At 44.0% G+C, this 20,935-nt stretch overlaps 1 protein-coding gene across 5 annotated transcripts in view; it reads right to left on the minus strand.

Moving 5' to 3' along the window:
* CFLAR (CASP8 and FADD like apoptosis regulator) overlaps positions 1–20,935 on the minus strand; it is a 46,949-nt gene that overhangs the window by 15,746 nt on the left and 10,268 nt on the right. For all 5 annotated transcript variants that reach the window (XR_011314658.1, XR_011314659.1, XM_069733601.1 and 2 more), the window contains exons 2-7: positions 18,997–19,352; positions 12,482–12,587; positions 11,041–11,176; positions 10,021–10,100; positions 6,960–6,990; positions 5,188–5,219 (exon numbers count right to left, since the gene is read on the minus strand). Coding sequence is in view for 3 of the 5 variants with exons in the window: in XM_069733601.1 (XP_069589702.1) it covers positions 5,188–5,219; positions 6,960–6,990; positions 10,021–10,100; positions 11,041–11,176; positions 12,482–12,587; positions 18,997–19,352 (741 nt within the window). In the remaining 2 variants the exon portion in view is untranslated. The remainder of the gene's footprint in view (positions 1–5,187; positions 5,220–6,959; positions 6,991–10,020; positions 10,101–11,040; positions 11,177–12,481; positions 12,588–18,996; positions 19,353–20,935) is intronic.

Genomic DNA, 20,935 nt, shown 5'->3' on the forward strand with positions numbered 1-20,935 from the left:
CTGCCAGCAGTACAGGGGGGGCATGTGTCTGCCAGCAGCACAGGGGGGGGGGGGGCATGTGCCTGCCAGCAGCAGAGGGAAGGTGGCATGTGTCTGCCAGCAGCATGGGGGGGGGCTTGTGTCTCCCAGCAGCACAGAGGGGGGGCATGTGTCTGCCAGCAGCACAGGGGGGGGGGAATGTGCCTGCCAGCAGCAGAGGGAAGGTGGCATGTGTCTGCCAGCAGCACTGGGGAGCAGATAGTGACCCAGGGGCATGTGTCTGCCAGCAGCACAGGGGGAATATAGTGACCCAGGGGTGGCATTTGCCTGCCAACAGCACAGGGGGGCATGTCCCTGCCAGCAGCACAAGAGGACATATTGTAACCAGGGGGGCATGTGCCTGCCAGCACAGGGGGGCATATAGTGACCCAGGGGGGCATGTGCCTGCCAGCAGCCTAGGGGGGCATATAGTGACCCGGGGGGGGGGATTTGTCTGCCAGCAGCACAGGTGGGCATATAGTGACCAGGGGGGCATGTGTCTGCCAGCAGGACAGAGGGGCATATAGTGACCAGGGGGGTATGTGCCAGCAGAATCACCGTGCGTACAAAAGCTGGCAGCGCTTAGGACGGAGCTGCATCCAAAGCACTGCCAATACTGACCGTGGAAACATACCATTATAGTCTTCAGTGAAACTCTAGACTTGCCTGACTGCGAGCTTAAGAGGACCTGTCACCAAGCAGAACATTGCCAGATTTTGTTCTTATTTTATTTCTGCTGCTCCCCTGAGTATTCTTTTTGTTTATCCGTCATATGTTGGCCTTTACAAGGGGCCCTCGCTTACATGATTCTCTGGCTGCGTTTGGGCTCCTCTGTGATAACCAACCCTTGGTAACGACCATAAGATTCAGCACTAAATTAAAAGGCCCATATCTCTAGAACCATATGGCATATTAAAAAAAAAATACCCTGAATAATCAGGAGGTCAGAGAGGAAAATATTAGAGCAAAAACTGGCCACTTTTGATCTGGTGACAGGTCCTCTGTAATCACTAAGCTGAGCACTCATCAAGTGCTTTGCTGGAGTAAGAAAAAGGTCCGTCACAGGTCAACCTGGAAATCCGTCCTTAGGGCTCTTTCCGACGTCCGTGCATTCGGGTGCGATGTCTGATCGCAATGCACGGACTGACAGTGGCTCTCCCAACCCGAGCGTCACAGCTTGATATATTTCAGTGAAGCTGTCACACTCGGTTCAGGAGCCGCACGGTCAGTCCATGCATTGCGATCCAAGATCGAAACCATGATTACGGACATCTGAAAGAGCCCTTATGGGTTAAGACCGCTATATCAGGAACTAGGGCTGGAAAAATTCTTGGTGTACATGCTAGTGTGAATATATTCTGTAATAATGGCCCCACATGTGCAAATTGATTTTCATTTAGTTGGAGGCTTGGCTATAGTCAATGGAAGATGGTCTACATAATCACATGCGGCTCTGTCTGCTCAGGATAGATGCTACACAGGGAGAATATTACTTCAAGTCAGGAACACATGGTAATTATTCTCTATACTAGTCAGTTCCTCCCAAAAGTCAGAAACGAAACTTGGAATTCCCCTTTGCACACAGCATAGTTTTCTTATCTCATCCACCCACACAGGCACACATCCATTTTCTTCCGCCTTGGAACTTTAACTATTTCATAGCTTCCAAGTACGGTAGTTAAGGACAGATGAAACTATCCAAAAAGCGGGACATTGCAGTGGTAAGGCAACTTATCAACTGTAACAACCCCACAGTTTTCTGCCTCTATGTAGGACTGTTCGCAGTCTGACACACATCCCTAAGGCTATGTTCACACGTTGCGTCTTTGCAGTGTCTTTTTATGCACATTTTATGCTGCGTTTTACAGTACCAGCAAAAGCTAGGAGATTTCAGAAATCTCATGCACACACACATTAGTTTTTTTCCCTGACTGAATTAGGGTAAGTTCACACTAGGCGTTTTTTCAGTGGTTTTTGTTTTCTGCAGCAAAACCTGATCTCTTGGCAGGAAAGAATCTGCAGAAGAAAGCAGGTTTTCCATGTTTTTTGTGCGTTTTTTGCGGCGGTTTTGGCATGCAAGATTTGTCTCTTGTGCATGCTGATAAAGTTTAGTGCTGAAAAAAGTCTTATTCCATAGAATCAGGTTTTGGCACAAAAAAAGCAGCAAAATATGATACCTGTGCTTTTGGTGCGTTTTTTCACCATCTATTCAAGTCAATGGGTGAAAAACGCTGAATGAAGTGACATGCTCTAGGAATTCCAAAAAACCATGTAACGCACACAATACTGATGAGAAAAAAAAACAAGCTGTGTGCATGATTTTCTGATATATCATAGACATAGCTAGGACTGTAAAATGCAGCTAAAAAAAGCAGCAAACACACCTAGTGTGAACTTAGCCTTAGAAAACTGCTGTGTTTTTGCAAACTGCAGCATGTCACTTCTTTCAGCGTTTTTTCACCTATAGAAAGCAAACGGTAAGTACAAAATCACAGCAAAAATGCAGGTATCAGTTTTTGGTGCAAAAACCTTAAGGAAGTTGCATCATGATTTTTTGGGGGCACTAAACTTTATCAACATGCTCTAGAGACAATAAAAACGGAGCAAAAAAAAAAACCAGTAAAAATGCAGCAAAACCTACTTTTTGTAAGCAGCTTCTTTACTGGCAAGAGAAAAGGTTTTGCCTGTGGTAAAAAGCAGCAAAAACACAACGTGTGAACACAGCCTAATTCTATGTTCCCACAATGAACTTTTTGATGTTGCAGAATTTCTGCACCTATTATGTAAATTAGGTTACTTGCGTATTTTTCATTGCGTTTTTTAGTCTGTTTTTTTACCGTTAGACGTTTCCTGGTATTTGGCTTTGACAAAACTTTGTTGAAGTGAATGTTTGGCACCTACTGCAATTCTATGGGCAAATAAGGGCACATAAAGAGTACCCGCAAGAGAAACTGACATGTTGCGGATCTGAAACACGCACCGCAGGTCAGTTTACACAAAATTAAACTTTGCTGGGACTGGAAGACGCTGCGGTTTTGAAGCAGTGAAAATACACAACATCAAAAACTCACCGTGGCCACAGCCTAAAGGCTCCAAAAGTGATATCTGTAATTTGTATGTAAACCCTTCTCATGCACAGCACCATGGAATCAATGATGCAACATAAATAAATAAATAAATAATAATAATAATAATAAATAATAATAAAAAAAGTCCAATTTTGAAATTAGGGGAACAGCTACAAACTTTTACAATTATTAGAGATTGTTCCCACACACAATCTACACTCCTCAGCACTGAAATTGCAACACCAACGAAAGGTCAGGGAATGATTGAAATCACAGGATGGATTAGACATGTTAATGATAATGATATGCAAATAATGAAAAATGAAGACAAAATAAAAATAAACAAATCTTGATTAATTCAGTTTCGAGTATGAGTGATTGCCAAGCACAGAAATCCTCGCACTTATACACCTTGGCAGTTATTAATGAGGTTATTCATAGTTGTCTCAGGAATGTTCTGCAACGCTGAATCCGTTTGGGCACACAAATCATTGCTCTCGTTACAATTGCTGACTGTTAAATATTAATTATTAATTGAATTATTCTCAATTCTGTACTGAGCACATTGCTTCTTGCTGACATTACAAAAGCTATTTCTATATATATATAGCTCAGAGTATAAGTCAACACCATATATAAAGGGAACACGTGGTCTGTGGGACACATAAATAACGTCTCTTAGGAGGGTGGGGGTTTTTTTTCACGTGGGATCTGTCACCTCCTGCCTTCACCATCATTCTCCATGGACATCAGACAAGTCACACAAGGAAGGAACAGCCATGATGACTTCAGACTTCACACAGACAGACGGGTTTTACCATTCAGAACTTTGGGAAAGATGAGTAACAAGCGCTGATATATACAAATAGACAATCTGTTCGTAACTATTTCATCTACTTTTATGTTTTGCTGCAATGTGGTTTTTCTGTGGACAATTCAAAAAACCACCACTTTTTTATGAGAATATCATGACATTTTTCTTTAAGAGTAAGCACCTGGTGAATAGTCCTGATTAAATAAATGTGCAAAATAAGCATATTTAACAATGACTAATGATTTACCAAATGTGTGCGATGAGAGACAAGTCCAGAGATGCTGCAGGTCAGGATAGCACGATTAGGCCACGCAGGATGCTCACAGTATCACGAACAGCATATGGCCTGGCTTTGTAGTGCTGGAAAACGGCTCCTGGGAGAGTTTGGAGAGATGGCCGTACCACTGGTTCCATGACCAAATCAATGTAACTTTGAGATGTTCGTGTACCTGGAATGAAGACAAGCGCAGTCCAGCCAACATACATTATGCCATCCCACACCATACTTCTGGGAGTAGGGCCAGGGTGAGATTCCTTCGTAAAACCTTCTAGACTGACCTCACACCACTGCTCTCAAAGGCTTTCATGGTACAAAGCCAGATAAGAATGGAAGCTGGAATGACGGTCTATTCTCTTCAGCAACAAGTCCTATTTTTTTCTTGGAAGCAATATTATAGCTGGAGATTTGCCCCTTTGTTGTGAAACAAAGGGGCAATACCAAATAGAGGCATTCATGAGAGAGTCACACTAGTCCTACTCCTGGAATTATGGTGTGGCCTAATGTAGCTGGATCCCTCTAGTCTTCATTCCAGGGACACTAAAAGCTCAGGATTACATTGATTTGATTGTGGAACGATTGGAAAGGCCATTTGTCCAAAATGTCTTAGGAAGTGTTTTTCAACTTGGCAACACCAGGTCAAATGTTGCTTCAGCTACTGTGGGCAGACTGCATGACCTAAACGTGATATCATGGCCTGCAGCATCACCGGGCTTGTCTCCCATCGAGCACATCTTGGATGTCATTGGTTGGCAATTGCAAAGGGTGCTGCCAGCAGGGGCTCTTGATGATTTGCCTAAGTGCATTCTGCATAGAAAAACTATCCTCAGACAACCATTAATAACCTCATAGATAGCAGCCAAGGCATATGCTAAATATAGCTTATAAGTGGCTACCCTCGTTAATAATACAGTAATCCTAGGACAATTACCACACTTATGACTATGACAGTTCTCCCACCCCTCCACAATTTCAAACTCTATAAAAATGGATGTTGACTAAACAATTACCTGTAACATGGTTTCTTGTACAGGAGTTGCATCTACATTGAGTATGAATAAGAAAGACAATCAGCATTTTAATCATGCAAGTACAATTCTGCGTTATAGTTAACAATTAGGATGTCTGCACATGTAGCGCTTTATGTCACACAGCCAAGAGTTACAAGTTTACTGCAAATTACTGCAGTTTGTGGGCGTATAACTTGGACAGCTGAAGTGCATAGCTGTAATGTGCTTCAGTAGTCCAAGCCACATATCCGAAAATCAAACTACAAAAGCCATAGCAATTAGAGGCAAAACAAGTGGGATTTTTGTTGAATAATTCTCCGGTGTACAGCAGAAACTGCTATGTTTACCGGTATCAGTGAACATTCTCACTACTCACGGCTGTATGCCTCACTTGGTAAAAAAGGTTGTGCCATAATTAGTACCTTTCTGTATTAGATGAGGCAAAACAGTAATAAAAAATGTGTAGTATTCCCAAATGATAACTCTGGGTTACAATATGATAGTACTACACATTTAAGCCTGTTGTACACATTTGTATGTTCATACATTAAGCATGCCAAAATACTTGTAGACTTCTAAAATAACAAACATGAGTGGCTAAACTCCGTGATTGGCTGCAGCAGTGATGTGTGCTGAAGTTGGAACATCACCTCTGCAGGCAGAAAACAAACACCAGGTCAGTGATAGAGAGACCCTGGGAGTGTGAGCACTATTTGTTTGTTATTTTAGATTGATACAAGAATTTGGGCACATACGTTTTATAGTGGAAAACCCATTTAATAGTGGTGGTTCCACTAGTCAAACCCCAATCATACTAAATTAACATTTAGTAAAAAAAAAAAACTCAAACAAAAATGGTTTATGTTTATCAAAAGCTTATGACTTCAGGTGCCTTATGACTGCCCCCCTCTCCTTTACAAATACAGGTTCAGATCAGGCAAGTGTGTAACTGATTTCAATAAGAGTGGAGTAAGATGCTGTCAATCCACTAAATTAGCTGGTCGCTAAATTCTCTTGAGAACAAGGAATCAAGAAAACTCAACATGCCCATTACAGGCCCCCAGACACATAAGATTGACAGCCAATTCTGCAGCAATCAGTGGGTTTGACAGATTCGTTCTAATGTAAATGTGTGTCTTAACGTCTCAAGGGGAATCTCCAAGCATTTAAAAAATGGCACCAGTCATGTTATTCAAACGAAGCCCATCATAGTCACGTGTCAGGATGGGCTGCAATCTGAAAAAACAGATTCTGAGACCTATGCCTCAACTAACAGAGGAGTTGTATCATAAGCACACACACCTCTGTGGGCCAAACAGAAGGGCTCTAACAATCCAAGAAATAAATCTTCTCCTTGGCTGACTGAGCACAAAGGATTATTTCTCCAGCCTCAGCTCTCCATGTGCAGTCATTCAGTCAAGAAGAAGACATATTTCTCTTGTCACATGCATTTCCTCGGTTCAGAGGTAAGTTTTGCCTACCATACAGGTCCTCTGTCAGTTGAGACTCATGTCTCAGCAGCTGTGTTTCTTCAGACTGCAGCCTGTCCTAAAGTGTAACTATGTTGGGTTGCCGTTATAGCTCTGGTTGCCACTGTTAAAGGAAGATTCTGTTAGAGGCAGATGTGTACTACAGCCATCATTTGCATGGTATTTCGACAATGAAGAGTCATTTCCTTTGCACCTTGTCAATAATTCCCAGGTAAATTCAATATTGTTAATTAAACATTAGAGATTCCACATTTTAATACCAATATATGAAGGAAATCTCACCTTTTATGCTGCTGGCTGCTAATTGTGGATTCTAAAGTGAAAAAAGAATGGGAATGAAACATGTTTGATAATGACATAAAATAAAAAGATATATCAAAGGAATATGTGCTGCATTCATTATGAATAAGGATGAGTGGACCAGTGGAAGTTTGGGTTCTTGCTCCTTACCCAAACTTTTTAGAAAGTTCAGTTTGGGTACCAGAACAGTATCCGAACATCCCCCAGAACCAGAACCACATTGAAAATAATGGATACCTGAACTGCTAAGAAAAGAAAAAAAATCAAATTCTCTCTCTCTCTCTGGAGAGAGCGAGTAAAGGACAGTATGTTTGCTTGTTTAACCCCTTACCGACCTCCGCCGTACTATTACAGTGGAGGTCGGATCCCCTGCTTTGATGTCCCCTGTTTTGAACAGCTGACATGTGCCCGCAATAGCGGCGGGTGAAATCGCGATTCACCTGCCGCTATTAACTAGTTAAATGCCGCTGACAACGGCATTTAACAGGCGCTTCCGGCCGCGCGGCCGGAAATGAGCGCATCGCCGACCCCCGTCACATGATGGGGGTCAGCGATGTGTCAGGATAGTAACCATAGAGGTCCTTGAGACCACTATGGTTACCGATGCCGGCCTGCTGTGAGCGCCACCCTGTGGTCGGCGCTCATAGCAAACCTGCAATTCAGCTACATAGCAGGGATCTGATTATCGCTGCTATGTAGCAGAGCCGATCAGGCTATGCCAGCTTCTAGCCTCCCATGCCTCCTTTTGAAGCATGGCAAAAGTAAAAAAAAAATGTTTTAAAAAATATGAAAAATAAAATAAAAAAATAAAAGTTTAAATCACCCCCTTTCGCCCCATTCAAAATAAAACAATAAAAAAAAAAAATCAAACCTACACATATTTGGTATCGCCGCGTTCAGAATCGCCCGATCTGTCAATAAAAAAAAGGATTAACCTGATCGCTAAACAGCCTAGCGAGAAAAACATTAGAAACGCCAGAATTACGTTTATTTGGTCGATGCGACATTGCATTAAAATGTTATAACGGGCGATCAAAATGGTATCATTAAAAACATCAGCTCGGCACGCAAAAAATAAGCCCTCACCTGACCCCAGAACACGAAAAATGAAGACGCTACGGGTATTGGAAAATTGCACAATTTTTTTAAAAAATTTTTTAGCAAAGTATATAATTTTTTTTTTACCACTTAGATAAAAACGTAACCTAAACATGTTTGGTGTCTGTGAGCTCATAATGACCTGGAGAATCAAAATGGCAGGTCAGTTTTAGCATTTAGTGAACCTAGCAAAAAAGCCAAACAAAAAACAAGTGTGGGATTGCACTTTTCTTTGCAATTTCAAAGCGCTTGGAATTTTTTTTCCCGTTTTCTAGTACACGACATGCTAAAACCAATTATGTTGTTGAAAAGTGCAACTTGTCCTGCAAAAAATAAGCCCTCACATGGCCATATTGACGAAAAAATAAAAAAGTTATGGCTCTGGGATGGAGGGGAGGAAAAAACGAGAACGCAAAAACGGAAAAGGTCAAGGTCGTGAAGGGGTTAAACAAATTGCAGCCAAGAAACAGTGGGTTTTATGAAACCAGGGTCATAGCAGGCAAGGTCTAAACATGCTGGTAACTTGCACTGTCCAATATCACTTAGTAGCTTACTGACTACTGTCTTAAAGGGAACCTGTCACCCCGTTTTTTGAGATTGAGCTATAAATACTGTTAAATAGGGCCTGCGCTGTGTGTTCCTATAGTGTATGTAGTGTACCCCGATTCCCCATGTATGCTGAGAAATAACTTACCAAAGTCGCCGTTTTCGCCTGTCAATCAGGCTGGTCAGGTCGGGAGGGCGTGGTGACATCGCTGGTTCTTCCTCAGCTTTACGTTGGTGGCGTAGTGGCGTAGTGGTGAAGACACAGCGCGCGATCTGCGCTGTCATCCCTTTCGTCGGTGGGGGCGGCCATCTTCCTGGGGCCGCGCGTGCGCAGATCGAGTGCTCTGCTGCACAGGGCTTCAGGAAAATGGCCGCGGCATGCCGCGCGTGCGCATTAGAGATCGCGGCGTCCATTTTCCCAAAGCCGAGATGCAAACTCGGCTTTGGGAAAATGGCCGCCGCGATCTCTAATGCGCACGCGCGGCATGCCGCGGCCATTTTCCTGAAGCCCCGTGCAGCAGAGCACTCGATCTGCGCACGCGCGGCCCCAGGAAGATGGCCGCCCCCACCGACGAAAGGGATGACAGCGCAGATCGCGCGCTGCTTGTTCACCACTACGCCACTACGCCACCAACGTAAAGCTGAGGAAGAACCAGCGATGTCACCACGCCCTCCCGACCTGACCAGCCTGATTGACAGGCGAAAACGGCGACTTTGGTAAGTTATTTCTCAGCATACATGGGGAATCGGGGTACACTACATACACTATAGGAACACACAGCGCAGGCCCTATTTAACAGTATTTATAGCTCAATCTCAAAAAACGGGGTGACAGGTTCCCTTTAATAAAACATACCAATCTTCATAAATTCTTATTTTCAGATTGCTTTACTAGCACTAACACTTTTGCAGTATGCTACTTGAGATATTAACATTTTTCTTTTGTTTTGTGTTTCAGCTTGCTGTTTTGTAGAACGGCACATTTTTTGCTATTTCAGCTTCTAAGCACTATTTGGAAATCCTACAAGCAAAAACTGTTCTTTTATTTGCAAAAATCAATGCGCTGAAACTTTTTCAATGCAGATAATCATCAGAAGTTTTTTTTACCATGTGAATAGTAATCAAAATGTTAGATAAATTAAAGGAAACAGGGAAAAGAATTTATAATAAAAATAATAAGTTATTCAATTTCTTCCAAAAGCACTGGAAAGACTTATAAACAAGGGAAGATTCCCAAACGAATAAATAGAAAATATTAATATTAATTAGCAATATAGCGCAAATATGTAAGCAATCAAAAACTGTTGGAAGAACAGGGTAAAAAAAATGAAGAAAAATAAAAAATATCGTGGCCTTGACTAACCAAGAAATGTTTCTTGAGCAATGCTGGAAGACTTACCGCAGGACTGTTTTTTCTAAGAAAAGAGGCAGATACTGGAAGGGCATTGACATAAGGACCACCAACACAGACAGCATTATCTAGAACATAGCAATGAATCAATAAATAAAACTGCAATTAATAAAGATTTTAACTTCATTTACATCATCACTAGCAAGTCAAAGATTTAAAGGAAATTTGTTAATGGGATCAACCCTCCTAATCAGTCTATATGGGCATGCAGGTCACATGAGCGCGGAATAAAATAATACTTTGATATCTGCAATCTGATGTCTTATTCCAAAGAAATCTACATTTTTCTTAATATGTAAATGAGCCACTAAGACATATGGGCCGGACACTTATCTCATTGAGAATCTGCCTCCAGAGCTTATTGTAAATGAACTGGGGTGTTCCAAGTGTGAGCAGACTGTCAGTCATTATACATGTCTCACACTGGTAACGTTTTCTTTCATTTACAATAATCTCTGGAGGAAGATTCTCATGCAGATCAGTGTCCAGTCCATAGACCTTAACAGCTCATTTACATATTAAGAAAAATGTGGATTTTTGTGGAATAAGACCTCGGATTGCAGATATCAGGGAATAATTTCTGTGACCTACATGTCCGTATACACTGCTTAGGAGAGTGGATCCTAGTGACAGATTCCCTTTAATACATATTTGAAAATCTCCACTGATGTCCTCCACCCTTCAAACCTACATCCAAAAGTTACGTAAAATTGAAATCCCTTGACACATACTGAACATGTCAGAGAGACAATACCTTCACATTCCTTCCATCCCTGCCTACAGGCCCTCGCATTACAAGGTTACTTAAAAATTTAGAAAATACAGTCAAACTGATTCATGTTACTATAGCTCCATGGGCAACACACTAGAACACACTCCTGGTCATTTTTCTTTCCATGGATAAGCCTTCTCCTTGCCCTACTAAAGTTGCTATATTACAACATTGAGCCTACAGTTACCGAACAAGGAAAAAAATTGAAACATGTTCAATCACGACCATCCGTTTACCTTTCTGTTGGAATTTACGAATTCTATTTTTCAAGTCAACTCTGTGAATGGTCTGGAACATAGTTTCTAACCTATCCAAGTAACTTGGCATTACTAGTTGATTCTTTTCAAGCTCCACAATGAGAGACAAGAACGTCTGTGGAAAAATGGAAATAATTTACATACATTGCGATAAGCTCAAAACGCACTAGATCCAGCTGTAAAATGAAGAGCAAGGAGGCACAATGTATCACACGTACAGTGCATTATATACACACATAAAATTGAAATCATAAGTTTACAAATATTTAGTTTATTTAGTTACTTCATTTTTTCGCCTGCATAGCAAGAACTGCAGGACAAGGTGACATTCTGCAGGACAACATTCAATTTACCATATAACATACTGAGAAATTAGAAAAAAATCCAACTGGTGTAAAAATAAAAAAATACAAAGTTTCTTTAGGTTCACTTTGTTTTTATTTAAAGTTCCCAACATCCATTACATTTTTTTAAACTTCACTCTTATTATGCTTCATTGAATCTGATAAATGAAACACACTATGTAAAGTGATTAAAAGATAATTCCCTCAATAAATAATTGTAGACATTGTTGAATATCAGATTGATGATAACCCACACTCCAATCATTATCGAGAAGCAGGTGTCATTGAGAAGTCATGAATTATTTTTTTTCTTTAAATAATTATATCCTTTACATCAATTGTATATATAAATATTTATTTGGTTTCATTAGTATCATTTTGGGATTCACACAAGTTTCTGAATGCTTTTTATTTTTGTGGTCACTTTTTACTTTATTTTTTAGAAAGTAAGTTGACCAACAAATACCAATTCTACCATTTTGATTTTTTTACATTTTGGTGTCTATGGTTCCTACTTCCAGTTTTGTGGCAAAATGGCATAAGAAAAAAAATGAAGTAAAGGTAGTAGAAGTTTATGGAAGGCCATTTGAAATGTCTGTCTCAATTTAGGCAATTTTAAGGCATTATTGCAAAATAATAACTGGTTGTACGTAAACGTAACCACTGGGAATGTGATGAAAGAAATACAAGTGAAATAATGATCATTATCTCTAGTGTGATTCTGACTTTTCACATTCTTGAACTAGAGTAGTGATCGTAAGTAATCTGAGAGTAAATGTGTACCAGTGTCAGGAAAGGTGAAAAATGAGTGTTGCTATGGTGTATGTAAACTTATGACTTTATCTGTATATTCAGTAGTTATAAGTCTACACATCCCTGTTAAAATGCCAGGTCTTTGCCATGTAAACTAACCATACCAAGAAGAATTATTTCAGAATTTTTTCCACCTTTAAAATCACCCATAAACTTTACAATTCAATTGAAACCGACATAACAAAAACCTGTCATTTTAACAGGGGTGTATACTTTTTGTATTCACTGTATACGCTTTTCAAGACAGAAGGGAAAATACATACCTTGTTTTTTAGTTTTCCTCCATTTCTTAAATAATGTTTTTGCAAAAATATTAGGGCGTCCAACTCATGTTCTTCAACCTCCTCGTTGAGTTCTATCATTAAATACCTATAAAAACAGAATGCTTTGGTTAGATAGACTTTAAAAAATACAATATTTTGATTCTGATTTCACAAAATAATGCAATAAAAAGCATTCAAAACATTGCATCCACCCTCACACCGCTCCAGTGATGGGAAAATGAAAACATTAGAGGTCTCAAAGTATTGTGACACAAGAGAAAGTTTTAATTTTTGCTATCAACTTCCGATTTTTTTTTTCATTGCTTAAAAAAAAGAAAAGAAACTAAAAAAGTTTGGTATCACTAAAATTGTATTGACTTGGAGAATCTTACTGCTGGTCATTTTTACATAATGCTGTAAAAAAACAAACCTAAAATAACTATAGCAGAACTGCATTTTTTGTGTTTGCAATTTTACTGCACTTGGGATCTTTTCCCTCATTTGCCACTACATTGAAGATTAACATGAATAGTGTAATTGAAAACTACAACTCATCCTGCCAGAAACAGTCTTTATATCGTGAAAACAATAAAAAAAAATGGCTTAGGCTCTTGGAAGAAGGGGAGGAAAAAAGATCAAACGGAAAAAAATGGAATACTGTCCAGTACGGAAGGATTCAATTACCGTATATACTCGAGTATAAGCCGACCCGAGTATAAGCCGACCCCCCTAATTTTGCCACAAAAAACTGGGAAAACTTATTGACTCGAGTATAAGCCTAGGGTGGAAATGCAGCATTTACCGGTGAATTTCAAAAATAAAAATAGATCATTATTTCCCCATAGCTGTGCCATATAGTGCTCTACACCATTCATATTTCCCCATAGCTGTGCCCCATATAGTGCCCTGCACCGTTCACTGTGCCCCATAGCTGTGCCATATACAGTGCTCTGCACCGTTCACTGTGCCCCATAGCTGTGCCATATACGGTGCTCTGCACCGTTCATTGTGCCCCATAGATGTGCCATATACGGTGCTCTGCACCGTTCATTGTGCCCCCTAGCTGTGCCATATACGGTGCTCTGCACCGTTCACTGTGCCCCCTAGCTGTGCCTTATACGGTGCTCTGCACCGTTCATTGTGCCCCCTAGCTGTGCCATATACGGTGCTCTGCACCGTTCACTGTGCCCCATAGATGTGCCATATACGGTGCTCTGCACCGTTCATTGTGCCCCCTAGCTGTGCCTTATACGGTGCTCTGCACCGTTCATTGTGCCCCCTAGCTGTGCCTTATACGGTGCTCTGCACCGTTCATTGTGCCCCCTAGCTGTGCCATATATGGTGCTCTGCACCGTTCACTGTGCCCCATAGATGTGCTCTGCACCGTTCATTGTGCCCCCTAGCTGTGCCATATACGGTGCTCTGCACCGTTCATTGTGCCCCCTAGCTGTGCCATATACGGTGCTCTGCACCGTTCATTGTGCCCCATAGATGTGCCATATACGGTGCTCTGCACCGTTCATTGTGCCCCCTAGCTGTGCCATATACGGTGCTCTGCACCGTTCATTGTGCCCCCTAGCTGTGCCTTATACGGTGCTCTGCACCGTTCATTGTGCCCCCTAGCTGTGCCTTATACGGTGCTCTGCACCGTTCATTGTGCCCCCTAGCTGTGCCTTATACGGTGCTCTGCACCGTTCATTGTGCCCCCTAGCTGTGCCTTATACGGTGCTCTGCACCGTTCATTGTGCCCCCTAGCTGTGCCTTATACGGTGCTCTGCACCGTTCATTGTGCCCCATAGATGTGCCATATACGGTGCTCTGCACCGTTCATTGTGCCCCCTAGCTGTGCCATATACGGTGCTCTGCACCGTTCATTGTGCCCCCTAGCTGTGCCTTATACGGTGCTCTGCACCGTTCACTGTGCCCCATAGATGTGCCATATACGGTGCTCTGCACCGTTCATTGTGCCCCCTAGCTGTGCCATATACGGTGCTCTGCACCGTTCACTGTGCCCCCTAGCTGTGCCTTATACGGTGCTCTGCACCGTTCATTGTGCCCCCTAGCTGTGCCATATACGGTGCTCTGCACCGTTCATTGTGCCCCCTAGCTGTGCCATATACGGTGCTCTGCACCGTTCATTGTGCCCCCTAGCTGTGCCATATACGGTGCTCTGCACCGTTCATTGTGCCCCCTAGCTGTGCCATATACGGTGCTCTGCACCGTTCATTGTGCCCCCTAGCTGTGCCATATACGGTGCTCTGCACCGTTCACTGTGCCCCCTAGCTGTGCCTTATACGGTGCTCTGCACCGTTCATTGTGCCCCCTAGCTGTGCCATATACGGTGCTCTGCACCGTTCATTGTGCCCCCTAGCTGTGCCTTATACGGTGCTCTGCACCGTTCATTGTGCCCCCTAGCTGTGCCATATACGGTGCTCTGCACCGTTCATTGTGCCCCCTAGCTGTGCCATATACGGTGCTCTGCACCGTTCATTGTGCCCCCTAGCTGTGCCTTATACGGTGCTCTGCACCGTTCATTGTGCCCCCTAGCTGTGCCATATACGGTGCTCTGCACCGTTCATTGTGCCCCCTAGCTGTGCCATATACGGTGCTCTGCACCGTTCACTGTGCCCCCTAGCTGTGCCTTATACGGTGCTCTGCACCGTTCATTGTGCCCCCTAGCTGTGCCTTATACGGTGCTCTGCACCGTTCATTGTGCCCCCTAGCTGTGCCTTATACGGTGCTCTGCACCGTTCATTGTGCCCCCTAGCTGTGCCTTATACGGTGCTCTGCACCGTTCATTGTGCCCCATAGCTGTGCCATATACGGTGCTCTGCACCGTTCACTGTACCCCATAGCTGTGCTGTGCCATATACGGTGCTCTGCACCGTTCACTGTGCCCCCTAGCTGTGCCTTATACGGTGCTCTGCACCGTTCATTGTGCCCCCTAGCTGTGCCTTATACGGTGCTCTGCACCGTTCATTGTGCCCCCTAGCTGTGCCATATACGGTGCTCTGCACCGTTCATTGTGCCCCCTAGCTGTGCCTTATACGGTGCTCTGCACCGTTCATTGTGCCCCCTAGCTGTGCCATATACGGTGCTCTGCACCGTTCACTGTGCCCCATAGATGTGCCATATACGGTGCTCTGCACCGTTCATTGTGCCCCCTAGCTGTGCCTTATACGGTGCTCTGCACCGTTCATTGTGCCCCCTAGCTGTGCCTTATACGGTGCTCTGCACCGTTCATTGTGCCCCCTAGCTGTGCCATATATGGTGCTCTGCACCGTTCACTGTGCCCCATAGATGTGCCATATACGGTGCTCTGCACCGTTCATTGTGCCCCCTAGCTGTGCCATATACGGTGCTCTGCACCGTTCATTGTGCCCCCTAGCTGTGCCTTATACGGTGCTCTGCACCGTTCATTGTGCCCCCTAGCTGTGCCTTATACGGTGCTCTGCACCGTTCATTGTGCCCCCTAGCTGTGCCTTATACGGTGCTCTGCACCGTTCATTGTGCCCCCTAGCTGTGCCTTATACGGTGCTCTGCACCGTTCATTGTGCCCCATAGATGTGCCATATACGGTGCTCTGCACCGTTCATTGTGCCCCCTAGCTGTGCCATATACGGTGCTCTGCACCGTTCATTGTGCCCCCTAGCTGTGCCTTATACGGTGCTCTGCACCGTTCACTGTGCCCCATAGATGTGCCATATACGGTGCTCTGCACCGTTCATTGTGCCCCCTAGCTGTGCCATATACGGTGCTCTGCACCGTTCACTGTGCCCCCTAGCTGTGCCTTATACGGTGCTCTGCACCGTTCATTGTGCCCCCTAGCTGTGCCTTATACGGTGCTCTGCACCGTTCATTGTGCCCCCTAGCTGTGCCATATACGGTGCTCTGCACCGTTCATTGTGCCCCCTAGCTGTGCCATATACGGTGCTCTGCACCGTTCATTGTGCCCCCTAGCTGTGCCATATACGGTGCTCTGCACCGTTCATTGTGCCCCCTAGCTGTGCCATATACGGTGCTCTGCACCGTTCACTGTGCCCCCTAGCTGTGCCTTATACGGTGCTCTGCACCGTTCATTGTGCCCCCTAGCTGTGCCATATACGGTGCTCTGCACCGTTCATTGTGCCCCCTAGCTGTGCCATATACGGTGCTCTGCACCGTTCACTGTGCCCCCTAGCTGTGCCTTATACGGTGCTCTGCACCGTTCATTGTGCCCCCTAGCTGTGCCATATACGGTGCTCTGCACCGTTCATTGTGCCCCCTAGCTGTGCCTTATACGGTGCTCTGCACCGTTCATTGTGCCCCCTAGCTGTGCCATATACGGTGCTCTGCACCGTTCATTGTGCCCCCTAGCTGTGCCATATACGGTGCTCTGCACCGTTCATTGTGCCCCCTAGCTGTGCCTTATACGGTGCTCTGCACCATTCATTGTGCCCCCTAGCTGTGCCATATACGGTGCTCTGCACCGTTCATTGTGCCCCCTAGCTGTGCCATATACGGTGCTCTGCACCGTTCACTGTGCCCCCTAGCTGTGCCTTATACGGTGCTCTGCACCGTTCATTGTGCCCCCTAGCTGTGCCTTATACGGTGCTCTGCACCGTTCATTGTGCCCCCTAGCTGTGCCTTATACGGTGCTCTGCACCGTTCACTGTGCCCCCTAGCTGTGCCTTATACGGTGCTCTGCACCGTTCATTGTGCCCCCTAGCTGTGCCTTATACGGTGCTCTGCACCGTTCATTGTGCCCCCTAGCTGTGCCATATACGGTGCTCTGCACCGTTCATTGTGCCCCCTAGCTGTGCCATATACGGTGCTCTGCACCGTTCACTGTGCCCCCTAGCTGTGCCTTATACGGTGCTCTGCACCGTTCATTGTGCCCCCTAGCTGTGCCTTATACGGTGCTCTGCACCGTTCATTGTGCCCCCTAGCTGTGCCTTATACGGTGCTCTGCACCGTTCACTGTGCCCCCTAGCTGTGCCTTATACGGTGCTCTGCACCGTTCATTGTGCCCCCTAGCTGTGCCTTATACGGTGCTCTGCACCGTTCATTGTGCCCCCTAGCTGTGCCTTATACGGTGCTCTGCACCGTTCATTGTGCCCCCTAGCTGTGCCTTATACGGTGCTCTGCACCGTTCATTGTGCCCCATAGCTGTGCCATATACGGTGCTCTGCACCGTTCACTGTACCCCATAGCTGTGCTGTGCCATATACAGTGCTCTGCACCGTTCACTGTACCCCATAGCTGTGCTGTGCCATATACAGTGCTCTGCACCGTTCACTGTGCCCCATAGATGTTCCACATAAATTTGTGCCGCCGCTGCCGCAATAAAGAAAAAAAAACACATACTCACCTCCCTTGATTGCAGCTCCCGGCGTCTCGTTCCGGCGCCTCCATCTTCCCGGCGTCTCTGCTCTGACTGATCAGGCAGAGGGCGCCGCGCACACTATATGCGTCATCGCGCCCTCTGCCTGATCAGTCAGAGAGCGCAGACGCCGGGAAGATGGAGGCGCCGGCCGGGAAGATGGAACGACGCCCGGCGGCTGGAACGAGGACAGGTGAATATAACATACTCACCTAGTCCTGGCGATCCTCGCGCTGTCCCTCTGCCTGGTCTTCGGCGCTGCAGCTTCTTTCTCTATCAGCGGTCACCGGCACCGCTGATTAGAGAAATGAATAAGCGGCTCCACCCCTATGGGAGGTGGAGCCGCTTATTCATTTCTGTAATGAGCGGTCCCACGTGACCGCTGAAGAGAGGAAGAAGCTGCAGCGCCGAAGCCCGTGGGACGGCAGGGACAGCGCGAGGATCGCTGGGACTAGGTAAGTATACCCCAGCGCCCTCACCCCCTCACCTGCCGACCCCACCGCTACCGTGACTCGAGTATAAGCCGAGGGGGGCACTTTCAGCCCTAAAATTTGGGCTGAAAATCTCGGCTTATACTCGAGTATATACGGTATAATGCAGGGGTCACAGGGATTTTTTTGTAATATACTTAATTTTCCTATTTTGCTTCCTTTTCTCCTAAACAATATGCTGCAGAGTTGTTTCAAAGTCCAATTTGTAGTCCTTTAGAAGCTCCTTTCAGCTGCTGCTCTGCAAGATGTGTACATTACATTTAAACAAAACATGGGTGGGGGACAGAGAGACTCAGCCAGGCAAAGTGAAGTATACAGGTAAGCGAAACGTCTCAAAGGAGCATGAACCACTGAAACCATGAAATTTGTGGTTTGAAGAGAGGTAATATTTAACAACATGTTTCGGAGTTGATTTAACTCCTTCATCAGGTACCATCATCAGTACCTAATGAACGAGTTAGATCAGCTCCGAAACATGTTGTTAAAAAAGTCCCTCTTCAAACCCGTTTCTGGACACCTCATATCCACTGGCAGCGCCCACACTATTCCGCAAGCTTTTATGCTCACTTCGTGGTCTCCCTTCAGTTTAGGCCCTTACGAGTTTAATTACTCAATAGCAGATATGAATATTAAAACAATTATAGTCATTGCAAAACATTTACCTGTAATCTGAAATAATCCTGGATTGTCTGATCAGCAGCATGTTCACTTCGACTTTGGTCATGTTGTAATATTTTTTTATAAGGTCGAACCTTTTCAGCACATACAACAGTTCCAATATTACTGGATGTGAATTTCCATCATTTAGTTCACTTAGCAGTTCCCGTATATTAGTGTTAGATGTGAGGTCTTGACAAGCAAACTTGATCACTTCTTCTTCCTCAGATTCTAATTCTTCTACAATCTGTACAAGTGTCCTACTTGTTACACTGTTTCTGCTCATTACAATTTTCCTTTCTGCTGTTGCAGCACAGTTTAATAAACAATTTGTTTGAGAAAATACTTCATTTCTGGTCACCTACAGTTGAAGAAAACAATATTAACCCTTATCAAATACATATTGCCCTTAATAACCTCAAAATAAAAAAACAAGCATTCAAAAAAATAACACATGGTTTTGGAAATGCAAAATTAAGCTGGAAAAAAAATCAAAATCACTGTATCCTTAAAGTGGCTGTCCTACAAACAAAATACATTTTAATCAATAGATCTTGGAATAATAATCTGTTCCACAATTGAATACATTTCTAAAAAAAATGTTCCTGTGACGAGATAATCTAATGGAGCAGGAATATGATCTGATCATACCACAGATCCTGGGCAGGGGAGGAAGCAAAAGAGAGGATACAGACCGGACAGCAGGGGATCACAGCCAGTAGCTGCGGTGTGATCAGACCATGTCCCCGCACACAGTCACACACAGCCAGTACACTGTAAATGGCAGGGGCACATTTATATGATTATCTCAGCACAGGAACATTTTTTTTAACACATCCAATTGTGCAACTTATTATTTTTCCAAGATCTAATGGATTAAAATGTACTGTGTGACAACTTCTTTAAAAGGAATCTGTCAGCAGGTTATTGCTATGTAATTAGAGGGCAGTATGAGGTAGGGGCAGAGACACACATTTTCAGGGACGTGTTTTATGACTAGGAGATTATAACTGCCTGAACTACAGTGCACATGAGCCCTGGTCTGACCACGCCCCCTGCTCTGATAAGCAGCTCACTGTCAATATACAATGTACACAGAAAGCGGTGTTGGGGGGAGGCGGGATTAGCTTTCTGAGCTCTGCTACATGCTGCATCTAAAAACTCTGTGTGACAGCTGCTGCACTCAGTAACCTAAGTGACACATCACTGGAATGAGGGACTCTTTTCCTACTTTATGCTGTTTTCAAATGAGGTAGCAAAGACCTGGTAACATATTCCTTTTAAGCCCTAAATAGCTGCTTATTGAAGGCATTAAAAAGTATAAGCAATAGCAAATGTATGGGTCAATTTATCTACAAGTTTCTATATTCAGTAGCTCATACTAAAAAAAGCCTAGACATTCCAACTGTTCGCACCAGCAGTTACACCAGTCTCTTACTAACATCTGGGTCAACATGAATAGCAGATTTCTTCTATCCCAGAATACGTTAAGAGGCTGATTAATCTTTTCGGACTGTGACTCATTAAAAAAATGATCCATGTACACGGTCTAAAGTTTGATACTTACGGTGATACAGGATGCGTTTATGAAGCTGTTGAGTTTGTGAAGTCTTTTCTTCAAAGTAAAAGTGAAAGGAACTACCGTACTTAATAAGATGATGATCGAAGTTTGAAAACTACCGTACATTTCATTTCAGAATTTCCACTCGTGTTGGAAAGTTAGAATTCTAACCACTAAAAGTTTTATTCATGTTCGTATACAGTAAATATTTTGCATTAATATCTGCAAGCAAGCCAAAACTCAGAATGGAAACCACAGAAATCTACAATTGAAAAATCCATATCCACTCCAGGTTACAAATGCTGATATTAGAGTGAACGTACACACAGAAAAATGTTAGCGACTGAATTTATACATAATATCAAGACAAACAGTCAAAACTG

Source organism: Ranitomeya imitator, chromosome 7 (genome assembly GCF_032444005.1).
Source record: "Ranitomeya imitator isolate aRanImi1 chromosome 7, aRanImi1.pri, whole genome shotgun sequence".
NCBI classification, from domain to species: domain Eukaryota; kingdom Metazoa; phylum Chordata; class Amphibia; order Anura; family Dendrobatidae; genus Ranitomeya; species Ranitomeya imitator.